Genomic DNA, 23,446 nt, shown 5'->3' on the forward strand with positions numbered 1-23,446 from the left:
CCTCCTCCCCCATTTTGAAAGCTGAAAGACTGGGTGCGTTGAATTTGAGTACCCGCGTAGCCCGGGCAGTTCTGCGGAGCACGAATATTGAGCAGCAAATAGGTTAGAGGTTAGGTAGTTACTTTATTAATCCCCGAGGGGAAATGAGCATACAGAAGCAATAAGATAATAATATACATAATAGAGTAAAAATAATAGAATATAATAATAGAAAAGCAATAAAATAGTAAATAGCAGTAAAAAAAAATTATAAAATATAAAATGCACAGTATATACAGTACAGTATATATCTATATATATTATATACAAACAAACCAAGAAACACAGTCAACATATATATATATATATACACAGTACAGTATATATCTATATATATATTATATACAAACAAACCAAGAAACACAATATATATATATACAGTACAGTACAGTATATATCGATATATATTATATACAAACAAACCAAGAAACACAATATATATATATATACAGTACAGTACAGTATATATCTATATATATTATATACAAACAAACCAAGAAACACAGTCAACAGTGTTATTGTACTGTGATGGATTTTGCCAGAGGTGAGTTATTGTACAGTCTTATTGCAGTGGGCAGGAATGATCTCCTGTATCTGTCCTTGTATATAGGTTTTCTTTTAACATTATATGAACACATTATAGACTAAAATGGTATTGCACATGGCCAACTTTATATATTATGTTTCCCCAAAACTTTCATCCACATATATATATATATATATTTTATCATATTGAGGAATGAGACTAGATATTGTAAAGCGATTAATATATATTTTAGAAAAGTTGTAATTATATGAAGTATATTGTGAAAACAGCAGTAGTTATCCCAACAATATTGGTGCAGTTTTGATTACCAGGTATTTGAATTTAATTGTGCCCATATTGCCTTCCACTAATTAGACATAATTGAAATGTATTATGTGTCATTAGAGTTAAATCTAATTTTCAGTAAAAAAAAAAAAGTAATGGGATACAATTAAACTAGTTGCACTAGTAAAGTATAATGGTCGCCAAATGTTAGGCTAACATTTTGCCACCTGGTGAGTGTCCCGATCACAGTCTGGTGTTGCGCTACTTAAAAGAAGCGCACCCTTCCGAGAGCTACAGGCAAGGGATTGCTGCCTTCCTCCAATGGAAAAGGTTGTTTCTGCCAGCGAGTCTAACCAGCCAATGTAATTGAGCCAAAGGCGGAGTATTGGGCGGGACTAAGCACGGTAGGTTGTACTCCTGAGTATGATTGACGTTGGGTTATCTGTTTTCCGCTTAAATGGCGCCGTGAGTAAATATGTCCACGTAAATCATGATAATTCCCCTTTGTCCATCTGAAATGTCGGCTTGTCATTCAACAGGGTATTTTCCTCATTTCTTCCTCTGAACACGGAGGAGGTTGGAGGAGGAAGGCGGACTGGATGTTTTAAGTCTTGCCTCCGTGGCCACTGGCCACTCCCTGGTTGGCGCCCGGTGGGTCGGGAAACGGCGAGGAGGCGGGAGGAGCCCGCCCGGGTGGAGGAGAAGCAAACCCCCATCACACTCGCGCACTGGCTGTGGCAGCGCTGGGAGGAGAAAATGGCTCGCTTGTGGGAGGACTTTTATTACTGGGATTTGTAAAAGGGGGCTGTCAGTGAAGCAGCACATGTGTCCATGTAAACAGGACAGAGGGTGGAGTCCATCCTCAAGCCGAGCCTGCACCCACCCAACTCCGTCTGAAGTCAAACACTGACGTTTCCTCAGTTAGTCAGAGACTTTTCTATTGGTTCAGAGCAACACCTCCGCACATTGGTTTATTGCGTGTATAGCTACCAGTCTACCAGACTCATTTACTGAAGTGAAAGTAACAATATCACGTCCTTAAAATACGTTGTTAAACTTCTACAGTTGAAACGCCACTCAAGTAAAAGCACTTCAAGATCAATAAATGCCAAAAGTCACCATGCAGCAGGATGGCCCCTGTCTTTGCAACATTATTGTGTATATTATTGCAGTTTTTTTTGTTTTTTTTAACAATTAGTTGGTATCCAACTGGCAGATTGCTTTTACTGCTATTATGTCGAGGTGCAGATAATGTGAACTACTTTAATTACTATACGTTTATGAGCTCATGATTAGTTTGCTATTTTTAGCCAGCAGAGTATGCTGCTGAGTGAAAAGTGCTTTGTGTGCCTGCAGCAGAATTGCTGAAGAAAAACAGTTCTTGCACAAATACTTTGTTCTGTTCCTCAAGGCTACACATTTGCATAACAGCATTAGTCAAAAGTTATACACCTGTTGCATATAAAAAGCTGTTCGGATAACTCTTGATGAATAATCACTTGCAGGTCGCAGCTCTTTAATATTAATGCATGTTTTAGAACTGTTAGAAGCCATTAATAAAAGCCATTTTTGGAGTTGGTATGTTGTGAAAGCTGTCTCTCTTAACTGTTAAGTCAGATTTAAAAAAAACAACCTAAATCAATGTTAATAAATATCTGAAAAGTCATTTTAAATAAGCCATCAGTAAAACGTTAGTAGGCTACTGTGTTAGTCAATGGTTACCATCAGCAAAACGTTAGTAGGCTACTGTGTTAGTCAATGTTTACTTTAAAACTGCACACTTCATTGCCATTAAAGGAATGCTGGTTCAGATTCCCTGCAACACTTTTCCAGAAGGTCAGAGTCAAATGAGGGTTTTTTTTTTTGTTATTGTTGGAAAGTAATTAGGTACTGTAGTTGAGTACAAGTGTGGGGTACTTCTTCTTTACTTGAGAATTTATTTTTGATTCATTCCACTCGACTGCATTTCTGAGGGACATAGTACTCAGCACATAAACAATATGAATGGCGACTTAATAACTGCTTTATGTACAAAAGTAGCTACATTTCATGACAAAGGTGGTTTTAGTTCATAAGAATAATTATGCATCATCCATTATCAAAATGATGTATGGTATAATAGCATTAAATGGGCTGTCAATTCCAAAAATTAAACCTTAATTTAAAAGCAATTTCACAGGGGAGTTATTGCAGGTCCAAGTTTGCCTAATTTGTAAATTATTGTTCAAATTATAGGTGTTGTATTGCCAGCCTTTACCTTTGACATTTGCAGGAACCTGTTTGAGTCTGGTTTTTGTTTCTGCAAAGCTCCGTCCCACGCTGATAAAAAAAAAAACCTTTTTGTATTTCAGATGAGATGCAAAGTCACTTCCTGCAGGCTCCTCTAACCTCGTTGATCAAACTAACTGACATGTTTCAGAGGAAATCACCAGAAACTTGTAATCGCGCGTTAATCATTGATAAACCGGACCGTGCTGAATGCAGTTTGACAGTTTGCTAAAGGCTGCAGATGAAGTTTTAGACAGATTAAACAGCTGCCACAACAGGAAACGAGACAAAGTGCTCCTGACAGAACTGAAACCTGCGTCTATGAAGGTAAAGCTGCTTTGTGTCTGTCACGTCCGTTAGCTATTTAGCGATATTTTGTTCAGGAAAACTACGAACATACGTGTTTAATCCAACTATAACCTGGAGGTCTTTTTCTTTTTGAGAGCAGGATGGAAAATAATTTAGTTTTTATTTATACTATATTAAAAAAAAAAAAAAAAAAAAAGTAGACTTACTTTAAGTGGATTCGCTTTCTTTACCTCTACGTTCCTATTTATTTAAATTATGTTTGGTTGGGCTCATTATAAAGTTCATTAGTTCTTTAACACATTGATTGAAATAGTATTTATCCTTTGGTGGTTTTATTTTGAAGGGCTGGATGGATCTATCAGTCATATGCCTTTCCAAATTTTACTGTTTTGTATGCCACCTATTATTAACTTTATGTAGGCTATATATGTTTATCAGTTTATTTTGTTGTATTTGAACATACATAAAATAGGCTATATTTTATTACACAAGGGTAATCAGTGCACGTTTTAGATTGTGGCTGTCATTTTGTCAGTTCTACTTGTGTCCTGAAAAGGAAAAAAACAATATGTCACGCTAACTCTTTATTTGACCCAACCTGAACTTAAAGCAGTGTAGTTGTGCCCATTGTTATAGTTTATATAGTTAGACTCATATCTGCCTAACACTGTCTTTCTTCTTTCATTTACTAAACCATTAAGTGTCCTCCATACATACAGTATAGGTCTTAATTGTTCAGTAAGTTTTGTAGACAGAAAGAAAATTCATCTAAAAGCAGTAATGAAGAGAGTCAATGTAACATAGAGGTTGAGACTGCTTATTAATGCAAAATATATCTGTCAGAGTTTTAAAGTCACAATGTCATCAACTGTTTCAAATGTTTGTCTGACTTGCCAGATAATTAATTTATCACAGTGAATCAGGAAGCATCATCTTAATAATATTTGGCATATAAAGTTTCATTTTCATAACAAAGGATACCGTCAGAAAACACTGACTTTAGACTTCACGTTTGCAGTCGTTATTTAAGGCAAAAACATTAGTGAAAATCCCAAACGATATTGTCACTATTTCATATCTGACTTTGTTCTTGTGCCTCGGTAGCTCCGACCCCGTGGTGTTCCCTGGCTGTCTGTGAGCTGAGGCGATGGACAACCCGTCCTCCACTGTGAGGCGGCGAGCCTGGATCAACAGCAGCCGACAGTGTCCCACTCTGGAGGAACCTGAAGGGCCGCTGTGCAGCCTACCATCTGCCTCTGTAGCAGACGACGATGTCTTTTCTGACGGTGAGAGCAAACTCAGGACTGCATGAGGGATTATGCCCCACTTCTATACATGATCTGCAGTTAATAAAACAAAAGTCACTGAGCGTAAAGATGCCCGTGACTAAGAACTGAGGGAAGTAGTGGAATATTTTGTAACCTGTTATACAGCATTAGAATTCCTGTCATGACAAATATGGCAAAACCCAACTGAGAAGTGATTTATAGAAAAAACTAAATCACTTCAAGAATATGGTTCTTCAATGTAATCAGAGGTTTCCCTGAATACTTTATAAATGTTTTTTTTGTGTGTTTTTAAAAAAAAGTAAAACAAATATATGAAAAGAAGTATATTTAATGAGGATTACTCACAAAACTCAGTGTGTAATTTCCACAGGATGTTTCACAGGAAAGATTGAGAACTGGCTCCTCGGTTGTGGGTGAGTCACCCTGCGTTTCTACTTGTTTTAGTTGTAAAATGATATTTTCTTTTGAGCGCTGACTCTAAACAGGTTCTGAAGGACAAGGTGTCAGTCACTGGAAAGTGGTTCACAAACAACAGCAAGCAGAAAGTGGAAACTCTCTGAAGCCACTGTTTCAGGAAGGCGGTGCAGCAAGGAAGCCACAATATTATTTCTCACACCTTGCATGAGGCATTTTTATAGTTCCATTGGAAATAAATGCTTTATTTGAGTCTTTAAAATGAGAGCTCTCAATTGGCCCATTACTGATTTAGGAAAGTAAGTGCCAGGAAATGTCACAGCACTTGGCTCCCTAGTTGCTGATTAATTCAATTCAATTTCTTTTTATAGCACCAGATCACAACATTAGTTATCTTATAGTAAGGTCCTTCCATCAGAAAATTACAATATTGTAGAAAGGACACCAACAATTCCCACAAGAGCAACAGTTGGAAGAAAAAATAGGATGTAGATGCAAACATTTCAACAAGTGTGCAGTGCTGAGGCTGTTGAACAACAAAAAAAAAACGTCAGGCCTTTGACATTTTAAAAATGTTCCTGTGGTTTATAGTGAGACAATTATATAACTAAAGGGAAATAACTGTTCCCTCTTTTTTTATGAAACTGATTGGAGGAAGAAGGAGGTAGTATTAATGTGTCTCATGTCAGTCATTGAAAAGGAAGCTGCACTGGTGGTAGTCTGAGGGACTACATAAAGTATGTTTGCTATTAAATGGCCTGTAACACTAGGAGCGAGTCCAGGAAAAGAAAAAAATTGGTAGTTAAATGCATTCTCAGAACTCAACATGAAAATATTGAGATCAGCTTGGAGGCGTTGACGTTAATGTTCTACATGAGGAAGTTGACAGACTTCAGCAGGCTGTTGAACTCTGATTACAGAGTAGATCTCACAAGCTTGTAGTGTAGGCTGCTATCGTGCTCCAGATGAAGCTATCTTTGCAAATTCAATCACTTATTTCATAGAAGCGGTAAAGCCACCCTGACTGGATATGTGTGTGTATTGTTGAAGTAAATATTGCGATATGTCTAACAGGTCAACTGCCTGCTCAGAGAACAGAGGTCAGCTGAGTTTTGGTGAGTATTACCTGACATCAATTGTGTTTTATTGACTAGAACTTTGTTTTTAAATCTGGCATACAGTTAACATACTGTAGAATGTAGTAAATGAAAATCAACTCACATGTGTGAACACATACTTTGAATTTGTTGTTACCCTTCCTAGAGAAAGTATTCAGATCTTTTACTTTAGTAAACATGGCACTCCTACCATTTAACAATACATAATGACAGCAAAGTTCATTTTTGGCATTGAAATTGTTACTTAAGTTGTATTATCAGCCAAATGTACTTCAAGTATCAATTTATGAGAACTTTTAATTTAGAGAAATGACCCCTGTTGGGCTATCAAATTTATTACTAGATTTATAGTAGTGTTTTACTGTTGTAGATGGTCCTGCAGGTGGACCTATCTTTAATAATTTCATATTAAAATGAGGTGTTTAACAACTAATGTACACCATTTCCATTCCACACAGGACATTAACATAATGTACTTTTGTACTTAACTAATTTGACATTTAACTGTGTCCTTTTTTCAGAGTCTGTGCTGCAAGTCAACAACTTTGCTGATGACCTGAGTCTTGTAGCTGACGGTAAGCACACAAACTTTTACATTTGTACACACACACACACACACACACACACACACACACACACACACACACACACACACACACACACACACACACACACACACACACACACACCATTATGGTTCCAGTACTTTAAAGGACATTACATGTACTTATATTAATTTCCTTGAGACGTACCATGTTCCTGAGCATAACCACTACTTGCCAAACCCTTAGCCCAACTTCAGACTTCTCCTTTTTATTCCCCCAACATTAGTAACACACATACATACATATTTACATACATATACAGACACATGTTTGTACAGCTATATTTCATCACAACTAAGTGCCCAACCCTGACCCTAACCCTCAGCTAAATCTAGTTCTGACCTTAAACCTTAAATCAAGTCTTAACTCTCAATCAGTCCTTTGAAGGGAAAGTGAGGGCCAGCGAAAATGTCGTCACTTTGTCAAAAATATCCTCACTTTGACAAAAATGTCCTCACTCTGATTGTCTAAAACAAAAAATTGAGTTTTCAAAACTGGTTCTGCTTTCATTTGTTTTGTTTTTTTCACAAGTGATGACCGAGATAGAGACTGACTCATTTGTGCATATCAACTGTAATATCTTACTGAAACATCCAGTAATGCTCAATGTTACTGTCCCTCTGCCAAGGAGGATATATTTTAGAGAATGGGGAGAGTGTATCACTTCTTTTGTGAACATAGCACATGATTTCCTCCTTAAGTGATTTCCTGGTGAAGGTACTTCAGCAACTGTATGACACCTTCTGTGAGCATGACTGGGAACAAAGTAAAAGTGAGCATACACCTGGAAGTGCTGTTACTGTACATTAATCTAAATTTCATCAGGTTTACTCACCTGCCTAATATTGTGTAGGTCTCCATCATGCCACCAAAATAGCTCTTTTCTGTCCAGACCCCAGGCCCTGACATCTGAAGGTGTCCTGTTGCAATCAGATCTGAGGGAATTGTGAGGGCAAGTTGATACTTTGAGTTTTTTTATGTTCCTCAAACCATTCTTGAACAATGTTTGGAGTGTGGCAGAGTGCACTATCCAGTGCCAGAAGCCACTGCAACCTGCACACCTGCTGCCATTTAGGCGTGTGCATGGTTTCTAACCATTTTAAGGTAGATGGCACATGAATGCCTGGACCCATGGTTTCCCCACAGAACACTGCCTAGAGCAACACACTGACTCTGCCAGCTTCTCTTCCCATAGTGCATTCTGCTGCCATCTCTCCCTGAGGTAAACAACACACATGCACCAGGTCATCCACATGATTTAAAAGAAATCATGATTCAATAAACCAAGCCACCCTCTTCCATTTGTCCGTGGTCCAGCTCTGATGCTCACCCACCCATTGTAGGTGCTTTCGACAGACACGGTCAGCATGGACACTCTGACCGGTCTGTGGCTACGTAGCTCCATGCGTAGTCAGCTGTGATGCACTATGTGTTCTGACAGCTTTCTTTCATAGCTAGTATCATGTTAGCCGTCACTCCCCAAGTGCATCAATGAGCCTGGGGTGGCCATGACCCTGTCGTCGGTTCACTGGTGGTCCTATCACTATTACTAACTATACTAGAACACCCCACAAAATCTGCAGTTTTGGAGAAGTTCTGTCCGAGCTATCACAGTACGGTCCTTGTCAAAGTCACTCAGATTCCTGAGCTTACCCATTTTTTCCTGATTGCAACACATGAACTTCAAGAACTGACTCGTCACTTGCTGCCTAATAAATCCCACCTCTTGACATGTGCCAATGTAACGAGATAATCCATGTATTTTCCTTCACCTGTCAGTGGTTTAAATGGGTGGATGATGTGTGTGTATGTTCACAGGTTTGCAAATTAACTACAAAACTGACATTCAGATGCACGCCAACATATTTTTCTCTCATTCTTTTCACGTTTTAGCTTCTGTTTTAAATGATGGAGAAATTTCATCTGCAGCTGGGTGAGTAACTGTAATCCTTTTATCATCACAGTAATAATGAAACAACAAACAAGTGAACAGATGGATGTAGATATTAGCATATAGAGTAGTATATACGAAATCAATGTTGCTTTGGTCATTGGGGTGACTGCAGTCTTTTGTATGTGTAACTAGATTTTCCACTGATCACACAAGAGCGCAATTTATGTCGGAGAGATTTCTCAAATGTTAGTTAGATATAATGGTATTTGAACTGCATTTCCACTGATGTTTTTTGGTCCTGGTTACACCACTGCATACTGAGTCTGTTTGTACGAAATCATTAAGAAGTAGAAATTAGATCAGAAAAGATTTAGGGCTGGATTGTAGGTTAAATGAACCATTATATTGAGATGTTTTTCAGTCTTGAAGAGTATGTGTGGACACTGGATTTTCTCATATTACAAAATTGGTACCAAAGAAACTTAAATAAATGGTCTGTTGGCATATTTCCTCTTTTTCTCATTGTGTACTGGCCCTGAAGCCAAGAACTGCCTCCCTCCTTCAAACACCAACACACCAGGTCAGTGGCCAACCTCATCCTCAACTCAACATGAACAGATACAAAATTAGTGCTGGTATCAAATTACATTCATTAGAATTGCTCTGTCATGTAAATGTTTGTGCATTATAACTTTTTACACATATTATCTGTAGTACCCCTCGTCAGGGACTATACCTGCCATCACTGAACTTAGGCCACAGCATGGCCTCCAGCTGCCACTCTTTTTCCACCTGGAAAACTACATCAAGGTGAGGCTTCACCACTTTAAAATTATTTATCATTCTTCAGGTCTGAAGACTGATAATCAGACTCTTATATTCTTGAATACAACATTTTATCCTTCTTTTTCTCACACTAGTGTATCTGAGGTCCTGCAGTTTTATTCAGAGGATGCAGAGGAGACTCTGTACGAACTGGGTTTCGGCTGTGAAGAGCCACAGGTCACCGTGCGCATCCCTCCTCGCTTCTTCACCTTTCCTTCTCAGGCTCAGGGCATCAACTTCCGCCTGTTCCTGGACTCACAAATACGGCGGATAAGAGAGGAGGACCCCAGCCTCTCTCTTGCTAGTAAGACTATGGAGTTATTCAAAAGGGTATCATAGAAAAATAAGAAACAGATGTACATCCACGGTGAGAAAAGCCAAATCAGAGTCCTTTCTGGACTTAGCCTCAAGTTCATATTCAAACCCCGCCAACTTCTTGAAGGCCGTAAACACTAATAACAAAAACCTCTCCACAATTCCTACTCAGATCAAGGTAAATTACTACTTATTGTCTGACCACAAACAGATTAGCCTAGCTTTTAATAAACATTTTATAGCAGCTGGTCACCTTTTTGAAAATGGGGGATCAAACCACTCTCCATTTTAGGATGATGCACTTTGGCTACTGATTCTCGTAGCCCCTTCAATCCCATTTCCCCAAATGAAGCCCGAGATACTCTACTTACAATAAATCCCAGGAAGTACACTGGAAAAGACAATTTAAGATCCCTTATTCTTCAGGCTTTCAGCCCAAATAATCACAATACCAATATCCCATATTTTCAATCTCTCCATTGCTTCTGGAATAGTTCCAAAAGTCTGGAAAATGGCTCATGTTACATCACTACATTAAGGTGGTGACAGGAATGATCTTAACAATTACAGACCCATATCCAAACTGCCTTGCCTTTCAAAACTCCTGGAATCTTGAATACATTATCAATTGAAGGTATTTCTGTCCAGAGCTTCCATCTTGAGCCCATTTCAGTCTGGGTTTTAGGGCAGGCCACAGTACTGTAACTGCTGTTACTATGGTTCTAAACAACATTGCATCAGCATTGGATAAAAAAAAAAAAAAAGCACTGTGTAGCACTTTTTTTGGATCTGTCAAAAGCATTTGATACTGTTGATCATTGCATATTCTTACAGAGGCTGCATAATATTGGACCCGACTCTAATATATGTAATTGGTTCAGGGACTACCTATCAGAGAGACAACAAGATGTTTAACTGGAAAGCCAGCACTCTGAGTATTTACCAGTAACAAAAGGTGTTCCACAGGGTTCAATTCTAGGACCAGTTCGTTTTACTATCCACATCAACAATATTGTTTCATCTCTGATCAATTGTCATTCACATCTGTACATGGATGACACAGTGCTGTACCACGTTGCCGATTCTGTACAAGTAGCAGTGGAAAACTTTCATATGCTCTTTTATTGCTCTCCAGCAAATCTTAAAGATTTAAGACTTCTATTATAAGCAAGCAAAACAAAGTTTATGTTTTTTTCTGGAAGCAGATCCATAGATTACAATAACCTCAATTTTCAATCGAAAGAGTCACAGAATATAAATATCTCGGCATCTGGATTGATGAAAAACTCACTCAGATTTCACCGATAATCTTGTGTGCAGACTCAGACAAATGGTTGGCTACCTCTGTAAAAACAAAACCATGTTTTGCAGGAGAAGGGTTGTTGAGGCAGTCTTCATGATTCAGTGATTTATAGACATGCATCAGCCTCAACACTTAACGGCTACAATACCCATCAATGCCTTCGATACAATACGGTTGGATGGTCCTCTCTTCAACAGAGACGTGACACTCACTGTCATCTCTTTATTTATAAAACTCTGATTGGAAAACCAACCTGTTACCTGTCTGAAATGCTCGTGTGCACAGATGGGCCTGATCAGACCTGCTAACCTTGCTCTTATTACGTGTTCCACACGTTAGGACTGATCTGGGAAAGTCTGCTTTTAACTCTAGTGCACCTGACTCCTGCAATAAAATACAGAATCTCCTTAAAATCAATTCACTTACTGCATTCACACATTTCCAAGGCTTGATTTTAAATCTCTAAACCTGTACTTGTAATTGTTTTATATAACTGTACTTTACTCCGTTCTATCTACTCAAACTACATAACTTATATTTTAATGCTTCTTATATAACCTTCTTATTTTATGTTTTTGTTGATTTTATTTAATCTTTCAGGTTAATCTTCCTTCATCTGACAGTAAATGGTTAACTATAAGCTCAACTGTGCTACAATCTTATCTCTGTCAACTTGTCTTATTGCTGTGATCACTGCCATTGTTTTTATTTGTTCGTTGCTCTGTAAATGACTCAATGTCATTGTAAATGAGGGTCACGCTCAATGAATTCTCCAGGATAAATGAAGGTTGAATGAATCATGCCAAAGTGTGTGCACCTGTCTGTCCACTAGAGGGTACTGGGTCAGTGTCTTATTTTGCTTCACCTAGGTGTGAAAAGTAAGGTGCCTTAGATTTCAGCACTAAAAACAACGTGGTTCTGGTTTAGAAAAAGATCATGGTCTGGTTCAAAATAAGTAATTTCACAAGAGTAACATTACTCATGTCTCATAAGTTACTTAACATACATAATGTAAGTTAAATCCGTTACATTGTGTCAGTAACTTTCTCATTATTTATGCTTTCTCACAAATTTGAACACTGGTTTTCCCAAATGACTTCATCAGTCTTTGTATTTCATCACATGACCTCCTTCTTTAACCCTGGTCATACATGCTTAGCCTTTTCACGCCTAGGCAAGACAATAAAGTGACTATGACATGGACTGACTGGTGTATTACACACTTTTGTATATTACCGGGTTGGATAATATTGTAAAATAATTATGGGATGTAGTGGATGACAGCTACTGATTTACATTTTATTCTTTCCGCAGGTCGTTTCAGACAAGTGCAAGTGCTCACAGCAATGGCCAACGCTTTCTATTCCCTATACTCCCATGTGTCCCGCACTCCTCTGCAGAAACTGGCCACACCAGAGTTTGCCTTTTCCTCTTCTCCTGTGGAGAGGATCGAACGTTTCAGGAGCAGCATTCGCAGCGAGCCACGCTCTCCAGTGGAGAGGCTAAAGGACACGGTCTACAAGATGTGTCTGTACACAGGCTCTCCCCGTGGGTCTGACTCCACCTCTCCGCAGCCCTCACCCAGGAAAAGATCCAGCCTCCCGGAAGTTGTGGGTATTGTCCTGAAAGTCAACACTGGGGCTTCCAAGAAGCTGGAACTGGACAAAGATAATAGAAGGGATTCGGTTGATGTTTGTCTGATCACGGACGGGGATAAGTCCTGTAACCATGGGAAAGAGGAGCGAACGCAGCAGACCACGGCGGACGCAGACATTTTTCAGAATGGAAATAAAATCTGGTGTGAGGAGACATTGGACAATCAACAAACAAATAATGTTGATACTGCTGAAGACGGTGTCAAACTAACAGACTGTAACAGCATGACTTGGAGCGTAAGAACATCTCTAGCATCATCGTTATCAGGAGAGACTGTGATAGAGACAGAATATCAGTCAATTTCATGTCAGCCAGAGCTGGACTCATGTTTGACTCAAAGTGACACAAGGACAGCTGAGCTAAAGCCTGTTGCCAAGGCTGCATATGATCTAATCTGCCCACTGATAGTCGAGAGTGTACACCAGGCACCTTTCTGCTGTCCAAACACACACAGTCCGAACAGACCTCGTGTCCCCTCTGAGGCAGAAAGCAAAGTAAGATCATGTCCTGAATCACACAAAACCCATCTTCAAACCACTGTCTCTGAGCCTGATGAGGACTCCTGCACAGGCGGCGCTGCCTCTTCAGGAGAGGTCACACAGGTGGATGCATCCAGATCACTTCCTGTCCTTGAGCCCAATGGCAGCTACACACATTACTGCATCGCTGTGACTGGCTGGGAGGGGGACAATGTGGCTTCCTGTTCCTCGAACACACACGATTCCAGTCATGCTTCACCTGTCACATCCATCCAGACCCATAAGGAACCATTAAAAGAAGGGGAAAGGCAGTACCTGAATCCACTGACACATCATGGCCCGGGCCACTTCTCCAGTAACCTTCAGCAGGTCAACTCATTTGAGCTGGAGGAGGTACAGTTGGTGTATGAAAGATAAGGGCTGGAGAATCTCTAACGTCATTTGGAGAGTTTGTCACTCAAACAATAGTTGGGTTGATTTAACTTTTCTAGTTGAGTCAATGTGATAAATTAATTCAGTAATCACCGACCAGTCGACGTTCAAGTTCAGGATAACGATGATAATACTCTAAAAGGAAACGTAATGAAAGACTTTAATTAAAAAAAAAGAGTAGGCTTCATATAGTTTCCACATACATTTCTTGCTTTCACATATCTATATGCTTTTTAAGGATGATTATTGGTTTTGGCTTTTTGCTCATCAAACATGTAGTGTGTTAAAATCTATACAACATAGATACCTACCCACACACACTTTGTTCTTCATCTGTTATATGATGAGGATACAATATCGCGGGGCCTCTGCGGATTCCTCTTGTGCGTTATGGTCAAATAAATTACTTGCGTTGGTCATAGTGTACCAACAGTAAGTTTTGTTCCACAACATTTTTATAAAACCCTACTGTGTTTTTAAGTTAGCTGCGAAGACATTATTTTGTATTCTTTCAGAAAGAAAGGATTGTTTATAGGTAATTTGTCATCCAGGCAGACATTCTTGCAAAATCAGTAATGTAATAAGATTAAGTTAAAAAAAACATTTTTTTTTTTTTAAATGGAATAGAAATTTAAAATTAAACAATTACAGATTAACCTCTGAGTAAATGGTTTTAAATAGTGTAACATGGACTACTTTACATGATCACAGAGCATCTTTGTAATGCTATATAAAAGTGTACAATGTAATGAAGTGATATATTTAAGTTCTAACGGTGTATAATTCTTCATAAAATTGTGCACTGAGTTGTATACTCTCATACTTCATACCTTTTGTCTCCATAGGTGCATAGTGCTGGAGAGGAAGATTGTGGACAGTCAGAAACTACAAGAACAGCAACCTCACCATTGTCCAAAAAAGATCACTACAAAGGTACTTTTCATTTACTGTATAGTCGCTGTATTATAATTTGGATGACTTGACGGTTTTTTTTTTGCATTAACATATTTAGCTATTTTCAAAATAGCTGTTTGTAACATGCTGAAGGGATATTGGTGGTCATCAAATTGCTGGCTTCATTTGCAAAAAAGAAACTGAAGTCACCCAGTTCAGTTATAAATGTGTGAAGAAAAAGGGTGGTGTCACTTAACACAGGAACAGCTGCTTTTGTACGAACTTTATGTGTGCATAAAGTTTCTTGTTAAATTCTTCTTTCCCGTTACACAAGGAAATATTTTACTTTTGGGTTAACTGTTGGTCTTGTATTGAGGTCAGACATGCCTGGGGGGAACGGAGTAATCCACACTAGTTTGTGTAAATGATGTATGTGTGAGCATGAAAAATAATGGATCATCTGGGGAGGACTTTCTAACACACACACACACCAACACACTCACAGTGCAGGGGAATTTGTCTCGGGGAAAATACTGCATTGTGCTTTTTGTTTTATATCCAGGTCAAACCACAGCTGCATCTGTGCAGCAGTATAGAGTGTATAGAGAACAACTCTGACTGAGTTTGTGTCTTTGTGTAGGTGAAGTGGTCCGGGGTGACAGCATGCAGTCCGACAGCAGCGGCTACGCAGACGAAGAAGACAGCCCCTCGTTCAACAGACAGAGTAGATGACAGATAACACATGTAGACTACGAGTAAAGCTGTGTTTCCCATCTGTGAAACTTTTCCTGCACTCAAGATTGGAGTTTGTATAACTAGTGATTTGGAAGGAAGGAAGTTTCTCCCCCGTACGCCTACTGAATGCAGAATATTGTAAATAAGTAAACTCAAAGGTTTTAATAAAACACAGTGTGGACCCTATTTTTAAGGAATGATACTTTAATCAGGTGAATGACTGTATTCAATTTAATAAAATAGCAGTATAATTTACCAAAAGATCTTTTATTAAAAAAAAAACACAGACAATGTCCCATTGAGCTTAAATTTCATTTAGAAGTTTTTTGGTTTTTTTTGTAACTGAGCAACATTTTTTCCTACCGCCACAGAGAAGTGTCTCAAATTTTATGCCAGCATTGACGGCAAACATGTCAGCACATGATATTCATTCAAAACCTGCAGTTAACTTCTGTATCTCAACATTCAGAAAAAAAATATGCAGATCTGCCTTTCCAGTGGATGAGGTCGGTGTTGTATCGAACACCCTGATCTTGATGCCAGTGGGAATAGATGTACAGAAATGATCAGCCAGCAGTGTGCAAAAGACATTTTCTTAGGAAATGCAAACAATATTATTTTCAATACTTAATTCTAGTGAATGCACGGCATTTTAATCAACCAATGTGCAACTATAGTTAATTAAATTGGGATGAAACCTTAACCAGGAGACAACAGGTTGCAAGAGAATATAATCTGGAAAATGCTCATTATCAGTTTTTAAATGTCAAAACTGCAGTAAAAGTTGTTTTGGTGGAAAAAAAAATAAAAACACGGATTTATATAATTATTATAAAATAATATTGAAAGTCCACCTAAGAATCTGCAGTAGTGTTGTCTGGTTGATGATATGGAAAGCTAAAAGTATGCTTTATGATTATAACAAAAAAAAAGGCATTATCCTAAAACCCACTGAGCTTCTTCCTCTTTCAGCTCGGGCAAATAATACATCTTTGTTCAAACAGAAAGTGATTTACAAATCTCTAAATGCAATTTTTTTTATCGTAATAGATACAATTATTAAACTGTGATTACTGTGAAACTTCACAGGGACAATTTATAGAAGAGCTTCCAAAATGTTACACTTAATTTGTGTTCATGATCTTAAACAAGTATAACATGACCAGACATTAAGAACATCAGAGAGGTTCAAATTAAATATACAATAAAAGCCACATTTTTCAGGACTCATGCAAGTTCATCTGTAGAAGGGGCAGTCTTTAAAATAATGATCCTGTGATATTTATTCCGTAGAGTCTCTTTCCTCGCCACGTCTCAGCAGCATGGATGGATTTTTTTTTTTTTTTTTTACATCCATCAAAGCACCAATAAATGGCAGTTTTCAATTCCCAATTTCTACAAACCCCTTTGACCTTTTGCATTTTTTTTGGGCTACATCAGAATTTATCTCAAGTCATTTGGAATATTGAAGTCACTGGAAGAGCACCATTAATAATGACATACTTTTTAAACGTTAAATTTAGGAGGATACAGTAGATGACAAAGACAAAAGGTAAAAGCAAAATCCTAAAAATACATTTGCAAAATGTCAAGAGGAGGAGTTCATTGGCAACCATCACACATCAGTGGGACTAAAAATGAACTCCAGGAGCTAGAATGGGACAGAAAAGTCTCCATTTCCAAATTTGAGGTAATTCATGTTACTTGAACTCACCACAGGCCTTCATCGTCCAAAGTGGAAATTTATAATGGTGAGTTTTGAGTCTATGAGGTGGAAATCACAAGGCTTATCATTTCCCTCCCGCCATGATTTTGAGGTACTGCAGTGCATTGTGGGCCGCATTGGCTCGAGCAGCATCTATGTTGGGAGCAAAGCCGTGGCACACTGTGATTGGCTGTGTGGATAGCTCCACTAGACACTGACACAGGCCGCTGAGACTGCGATCTTCTGAAACAAGAAGGAACAAAAACATTAGGAAACATCACAGCATTTCTACACAGATTATCTTTTGTCTGTAAGTTAAATTTTTACAACAAAACAGACACTTTTAACATTTGAACTGCTTTAGAATTAGAGTTAAAATATCAGTTTATGTAGACAGCATATGATGCTTTCTGTGTCTCCCACTCTGCATATATTTGTCTTAAAAGAGAACTACGGTATATTTCAGTTGCATTTCATTGACAAATATTATCTCCTATATTAACACATAAATCTGCGAAGAGATTTGACAGCTATAAACCTTTTTCATATTTTTTTTTTATAGATCGCATATGACTTATTATATTGTATATCCAATATAATGTGATATTGTATTTATACTGCATAACTTTAATATGATACAATCTAATGCAAAAGCATACAATATTACATATAATATACATATAACCCTATATGTTAAAATAGTATTATCGACATATTTAGCTGCAGTTAATGCCCATTTCAAAATAAATTAACATATTACATTATGTTATTATTACATAAATAATAATGATAAACTCTTTTTGTATACAACCTTTATACATGAAATGCAACTCAAAGGGCAATACTCATGTTATTTGTAGAATGAAAAATAGTAGTTTCCCAATCACCACAAGTTCTAATGCTACTGAAACACAAAAACCTGTCCTTGTCCCTCAACCAAATTCAGAACAAATTACTAATAAATATAAAAAAAATTAAACAAATATTTTCAACATTCAATGAGTCCCAATGTGTCGCATGTAAAAGTGTCTGCTTCAAATCTGGTCCATCTGTAATGATATGAAATATTGGTTCCCTGCAGGACTGAGACAACATGCATCTGATGGCTGTTTCCTCCATATCTGATGACAGTAATAGTAACCACACAGCATGCCACTTGTTCTGTGGCATGACATCAAAATGTACCCATGATGCTCTGCAAGTTCCAGTTTGTTCAGATGCTGTGAACCAGATGTGAAAGGACAAAAAGGTTTCCACACCAAAATAAGGTTTATTCATAGGCACAACTTGCTCAAGCTCGACTAACTGTCATATTTATGTGCCTCTAACTAAAAGACAGCTCTTCTGGCATGAGTAGGCAGTGACGTCCATGATGCCACATTTCTCTTTACCTTGTCAATATCGGACTACTTTTAACCTTCAGCGTAGCGAGAACGTGGTGCTCTAAAGAAATGAATGTAAAATCGACTTTGACTGCAACAGTATGTGAACTCACCGAGATCCAGGTAGCTGACATCAAAGCGCTGCTCCGCAGACAGGTCACTCAGCAAAGAGCAGAAGTTGGAGTCAGAGGGCATCCCGAGCGGGTGGCTGCGGAGCTGCAGGATCTTCTCTCCAGCGGAGTTACGCAGTGAATCCCATGTGCAGCTGAAGCCTTTACTTTTGCCTGATTCAGCTCTGCTCCCCATGTGCTGTAAGTACAAGGCATATCAAGTTTTACAGCAATTAACGGACAATATCATTATCTGCCAGCAATTCCCACGAGAGAAAAAAAAGGTACGAGAGTATAAAGTGCACAGCTTATGATATTTTGGAGAATATATTAAGGAAACTGAACTGCATTAAATTAACGAGATACATAATTGAGAATGTTGGCACTACCTGGTTTTGAACTAAATGTTAAAGTTGTGCATTCTCACCATTATTGATGCAGATGCTTTTTAAACTTTTTCAATTCGCGATCTGCTGCACAGAGAAAGAAAACTTGTGTTTGTCACTCACTGTGGTAAACGTGTCATCCTCTGCGTCAGCGTCATTGTTGGTCCTCAGGTCTACCGGGACATCATGTATACGCGATAACATCTTCGCTGCTGCGTTTCTCTTGGCTAGCTTCTTAGATGTACCACTTCCTGGATAGGGGTCACGAGATTATTTAGTGACTTACTGATTGTCACTCAGTGAGACTTACAGTGGGTACGGAAAGTATTCAGACTCCTTTAAATTTTTCACTCTTTGTTTCATTGCAGCCATTTGCTAAAATCAAAAAAGTTCATTTTATTTCTCATTAATGTACACTCAGCACCTCATCTTGACAGAAAAAAACAAATGTAGAAATTTGTGCAAATTTATTAAAAAAGAAAAACTGAAATATCACATGGTCATAAGTATTCAGACCCTTTGCTGTGACACTCATATTTAACTCACATGCTGTCCATTTCTTCTGATCCTCCTTGAGATGGTTCTACTCCTTCATTGGAGTCCAGCTGTGTTTAATTAAACTGATTAGACTTGATTAGGAAAGGCACACACCTGTCTATATAAGACCTTACAGCTCACAGTGCATGTCAGAGCAAATGAGAATCATGAGGTCGAAGGAACTGTCCAAGGAGCTCAGAGACAGAATTGTGGCAAGGCACAGATCTGGCCAAGGTTACAAAATAATTTCTGCAGCACTCAAGGTTCCTAAGAGCACAGTGGCCTCCATAATCCTTAAATGGAAGAAGTTTGGGACGACCAGAACTCTTCCTAGACCTGGCCGTCCAGCCAAACTGAGCAATCGTGGGAGAAGAGCCTTGGTGAGAGAGGTAAAGAAGAACCTAAAGATCACTGTGGCTGAGCTCCAGAGATGCAGTAGGGAGATGGGAGAAAGTTCCACAAAGTCAACTATCACTGCAGCCCTCCACCAGTCGGGGCTTTATGGCAGAGTGGCCCGACGGAAGCCTCTCCTCAGTGCAAGACATATGAAAGCCCGCATAGAGTTTGCCAAAAAACACATGAAGGACTCCCAGACTATGAGAAATAAGATTCTCTGGTCTGATGAGACCAAGATTGAACTTTTTGGCGTTAATTCTAAGCGGTATGTGTGGAGAAAACCAGGCACTGCTCATCACCTGCCCAATACAATCCCAACAGTGAAACGTGGTGGTGGCAGCATCATGCTATGGGGGTGTTTTTCAGCTGCAGGGACAGGACGACTGGTTGCAATTGAAGGAAAGATGAATGTGGCCAAGTACAGAGATATCCTGGAAGAAAACCTCTTCCAGAGTGCTCTGGACCTCAGACTGGGCCGAAGGTTCACCTTCCAACAAGACAATGACCCTAAGCACACAGCTAAAATAACAAAGGAGTGGCTTCGGAACAACTCTGTGACCATTCTTGACTGGCCCAGCCAGAGCCCTGACCTAAACCCAATTGAGCATCTCTGGAGAGACCTGAAAATGGCTGTCCACCAACGTTCACCATCCAACCTGACGGAACTGGAGAGGATCTGCAAGGAAGAATGGCAGAGGATCCCCAAATCCAGGTGTGAAAAGCTTGTTGCATCATTCCCAAGAAGACTCATGGCTGTACGAGCTCAAAAGGGTGCTTCTACTCAATACTGAGCAAAGGGTTTGAATACTTATGACCATGTGATATTTCAGTTTTTTGTGTTTTTTTTATAAATTTGCACAAATTTCTACATTTCTGTTTTTTTCTGTCAAGATGGGGTGCTGAGTGTACATTAATGAGAAATAAAATGAACTTTTTTGATTTTAGCAAATGGCTGCAATGAAACAAAGAGTGAAAAATTTAAAGGGGTCTGAATACTTTCCGTACCCACTGTAAAAGTACACACAACCGGAGAGTTTGCATGATATATGCTCTAGTTCAGCTTACTCAATATTCTTAAATAGAGTTTTAACATTTAATTCATTAAGAGTGTCGATCAATAAATGTCATAATTTATGACTCATAAATTACTTGACACCCTGTAGAAGGCAGCATGTATGATTTTTTTTTCAGTTCCAATGAGCTGTTTTCTATTTTCATCAGTTGTATTAGTCCTTAAATGTTTGGTCAACTTCATGATATTTCTAAGGACTGGGCACATATTGCATTTAAATAACTGTGACCTTCTTCACAGGCAAACACCTTCAAACACATTAAACATTATACCAATTTCTACAAATCTCTCGACTCTGCAGGTCATGGTGAACTCTTTGCGGTGTGCTGGACCAGACTCCTGGGTGACTGTGTACTCTGGCAAACGCCATCCTTTCTGCACCACCAATTCCTGGCAGAAACACAAACAATGAGTATATATTTTATTATTATTATATTTCATTTAGCTGACGCTTTTATCCAAAGTGACTTACAACAACCATCGGGAGCAATTTTAGGGTTCAGTGCCTTGCTCAAGGACACGTGGACAGGAGGAGATGGGGATCGAACCACCAACCTTCTGATTAGTGTGCAACCCACTCTACCAACTGAGCTTCAGCCTCCCTACATTTAACAAAGTATTTATCAGCAGACACTAGACAACCAACCAGTAAACTAAAACCCTTTGTTTATTTACCTGCAGAGCCCCAACAGGGTTACATTCAGACTGCTGAGAACTGCCCGAGGTTTTCATCTCTGACTGGGAGCTACATAGAAGTTGAGATAAACAAAAAACAGATGAGGAAATAATGAAACCACACAAACTTTGTATCCCGTTGAAACATCCGTCAGATCTGTCTGCCAGACAAGCCATAAGATGTGTAAATCATAGTACACTATTGAATTAGGTAACAAAAGTAGATGCAGGAGGAATTTATATCCAGTATTGCTTATGATGTATCATTTCAACTGAATAGCTGTTGGAAAAAAAAAACCCACATAATTAAATAATCCACTGACCCATCTCCATCAGTAGACACATCGACCCCAATAAACCCGTCAACTCCAACACCGACTCCGGCAGGACCTCCGAGGCCTCCCTTGAGCATCTTTAGAGCAGCCTCAGCTGCTTTGTGCTTGGCTGCCTTCTTGCTGGGCCCTTGGCCGGTGCAGTTGATCTCTCCGACGGAGACGCGGAACGTGAAGTTAGGCTGGTGGGCCTGTCCCTCGGCCTTCAGCAGGTCATACACTGGGGTCTTTCCTATCCGCGTTCCATACTCCTGCAGCAGACTGATGGGCGTCTTTCCGGGATTCACAGCCAGCATTTGCTCAATACTGAAGAAAAGAGAAACCCTGCATGAGACGGACCCCCAAGCAACCGTTGACTCGTTTACAAAAGGGTTCAGTGAGATGCGTCATGAAATTACAAATAGTTTAGAGGGAATTCTGTCACATTAATAGGATTACTTGAACATAACTGCATCGGAGGCCCTTAATGAACACTGACTTAGAAGAAAACCACAACAATGGATCTTTCCAATGTCACTGTGAACAGTTTTCCTTTGTTTTGTGGCAGCAAAAATATTAACAGCAAATATCTCAGCATGTCAGCGAGTTAAATCAAAACTAGCAAGGCGGTGAAGACATCACAAAGGACAACTGGGAAAGATATTTTTGTCATTATAGCTGAAATTATCTCATGAATTAATATTTTAATACCAAAAAATGTTGTAATAAATAAAAAATCTCAGCCCACACAAACCTCAATGTTTTGCAAGTCGGAGCATTTAGATTTAAATTATGTCACATGTGATCAGGACAGAAAGCTGTAATTATAATGAGTAAAGTTGAGCTTTATCTCGATGACTACAAAGAAATGTGCATCCTGGTTACAGTACTTTATTAAGGAAGCTGGAGGACTTCGACAGTTTGCAAACTAGTCAGCTGGACGTCAGCGTTGTGTCTTGTTGCAGATCCGAGTTGGTACTCACAAAATGTCGGTACGTTCAGCCAGAATTAAATTCAGCAGCGGTTTTTTTTTGGTGTTTTTTTTTTTAAATATTAAATCTAATACAAGGACGTAGCTGATCGTCACGCTGGCCCGGGATCAAGCCGGACGAGGAGCTCTGCTAGCTTAGCTTTTCTGTGCAGCTTCACCTGGAGCACCCGGAGTTTCTCTTCCAGCTGTCCGATGCTGTCTCGTCGTTCATTCCCTATTTCACGCAGACAGAGCCCGGTCGGTCTCGGATGGCAAATCCCCCCCAACCAAAGCAGACACTCGCTTTCATTAGACGGTATTTATTATTCTCCCAGACAGATGGTGGTGATGATGATGCAGCGACATGTGAAGAGCAGACGAAGCCCCCTCCGCCCCGAAAGACTACAGTGGAGTCCCTTTGGGCGCGCAGATATGACGTAGATGGCTGCTCGAGAAACTCGATTTCTGATTGGCCGATCCCAAGGGCGCGTTTTCAGCGTAGTGGTCCTAATAAAG

At 39.2% G+C, this 23,446-nt stretch overlaps 2 protein-coding genes across 4 annotated transcripts; one reads left to right on the forward strand and one right to left on the reverse strand.

The window, feature by feature from the left end:
- The first annotated feature begins 3,232 nt into the window (after positions 1 to 3,232).
- Positions 3,233 to 15,601, forward strand: tespa1 (thymocyte expressed, positive selection associated 1). The gene is made up of 12 exons (XM_069146807.1): positions 3,233 to 3,445; positions 4,532 to 4,713; positions 5,087 to 5,129; positions 6,205 to 6,245; positions 6,770 to 6,823; positions 8,747 to 8,786; positions 9,289 to 9,327; positions 9,462 to 9,557; positions 9,668 to 9,876; positions 12,505 to 13,718; positions 14,603 to 14,690; positions 15,292 to 15,601. The coding sequence occupies exons 2-12, from the start codon at positions 4,575 to 4,577 to the stop codon at positions 15,381 to 15,383; spliced, it is 2,055 nt and encodes a 684-aa protein (XP_069002908.1). The 5' UTR covers positions 3,233 to 3,445; positions 4,532 to 4,574; the 3' UTR covers positions 15,384 to 15,601.
- A 2-nt stretch (positions 15,602 to 15,603) lies between these two features.
- tarbp2 (TAR (HIV) RNA binding protein 2) lies at positions 15,604 to 23,312 on the reverse strand. 3 transcript variants are annotated; one of them, XM_069146854.1, is made up of 7 exons: positions 23,110 to 23,312; positions 21,973 to 22,287; positions 21,650 to 21,719; positions 21,247 to 21,364; positions 19,093 to 19,220; positions 18,587 to 18,782; positions 15,604 to 17,331 (listed from the first exon to the last, which is right to left on the reverse strand). In XM_069146854.1, the coding sequence occupies exons 1-7, from the start codon at positions 23,160 to 23,162 to the stop codon at positions 17,177 to 17,179; spliced, it is 1,035 nt and encodes a 344-aa protein (XP_069002955.1). In that variant the 5' UTR covers positions 23,163 to 23,312; the 3' UTR covers positions 15,604 to 17,176. The 3 variants fall into 3 exon arrangements, with proteins under 3 accessions (XP_069002955.1, XP_069002946.1, XP_069002964.1); XM_069146845.1 differs by having other exon boundaries at positions 15,604 to 17,334; XM_069146863.1 differs by lacking the exon at positions 23,110 to 23,312 and adding an exon at positions 22,851 to 22,860 and having other exon boundaries at positions 15,604 to 17,334.
- Positions 23,313 to 23,446: the final 134 nt, after the last annotated feature.

This window comes from Embiotoca jacksoni, unplaced genomic scaffold, assembly GCF_022577435.1.
Source record: "Embiotoca jacksoni isolate LCO1_2020_lvr unplaced genomic scaffold, fEmbJac1.0.p SCAF_1, whole genome shotgun sequence".
Lineage (NCBI taxonomy): Eukaryota > Metazoa > Chordata > Actinopteri > Embiotocidae > Embiotoca > Embiotoca jacksoni.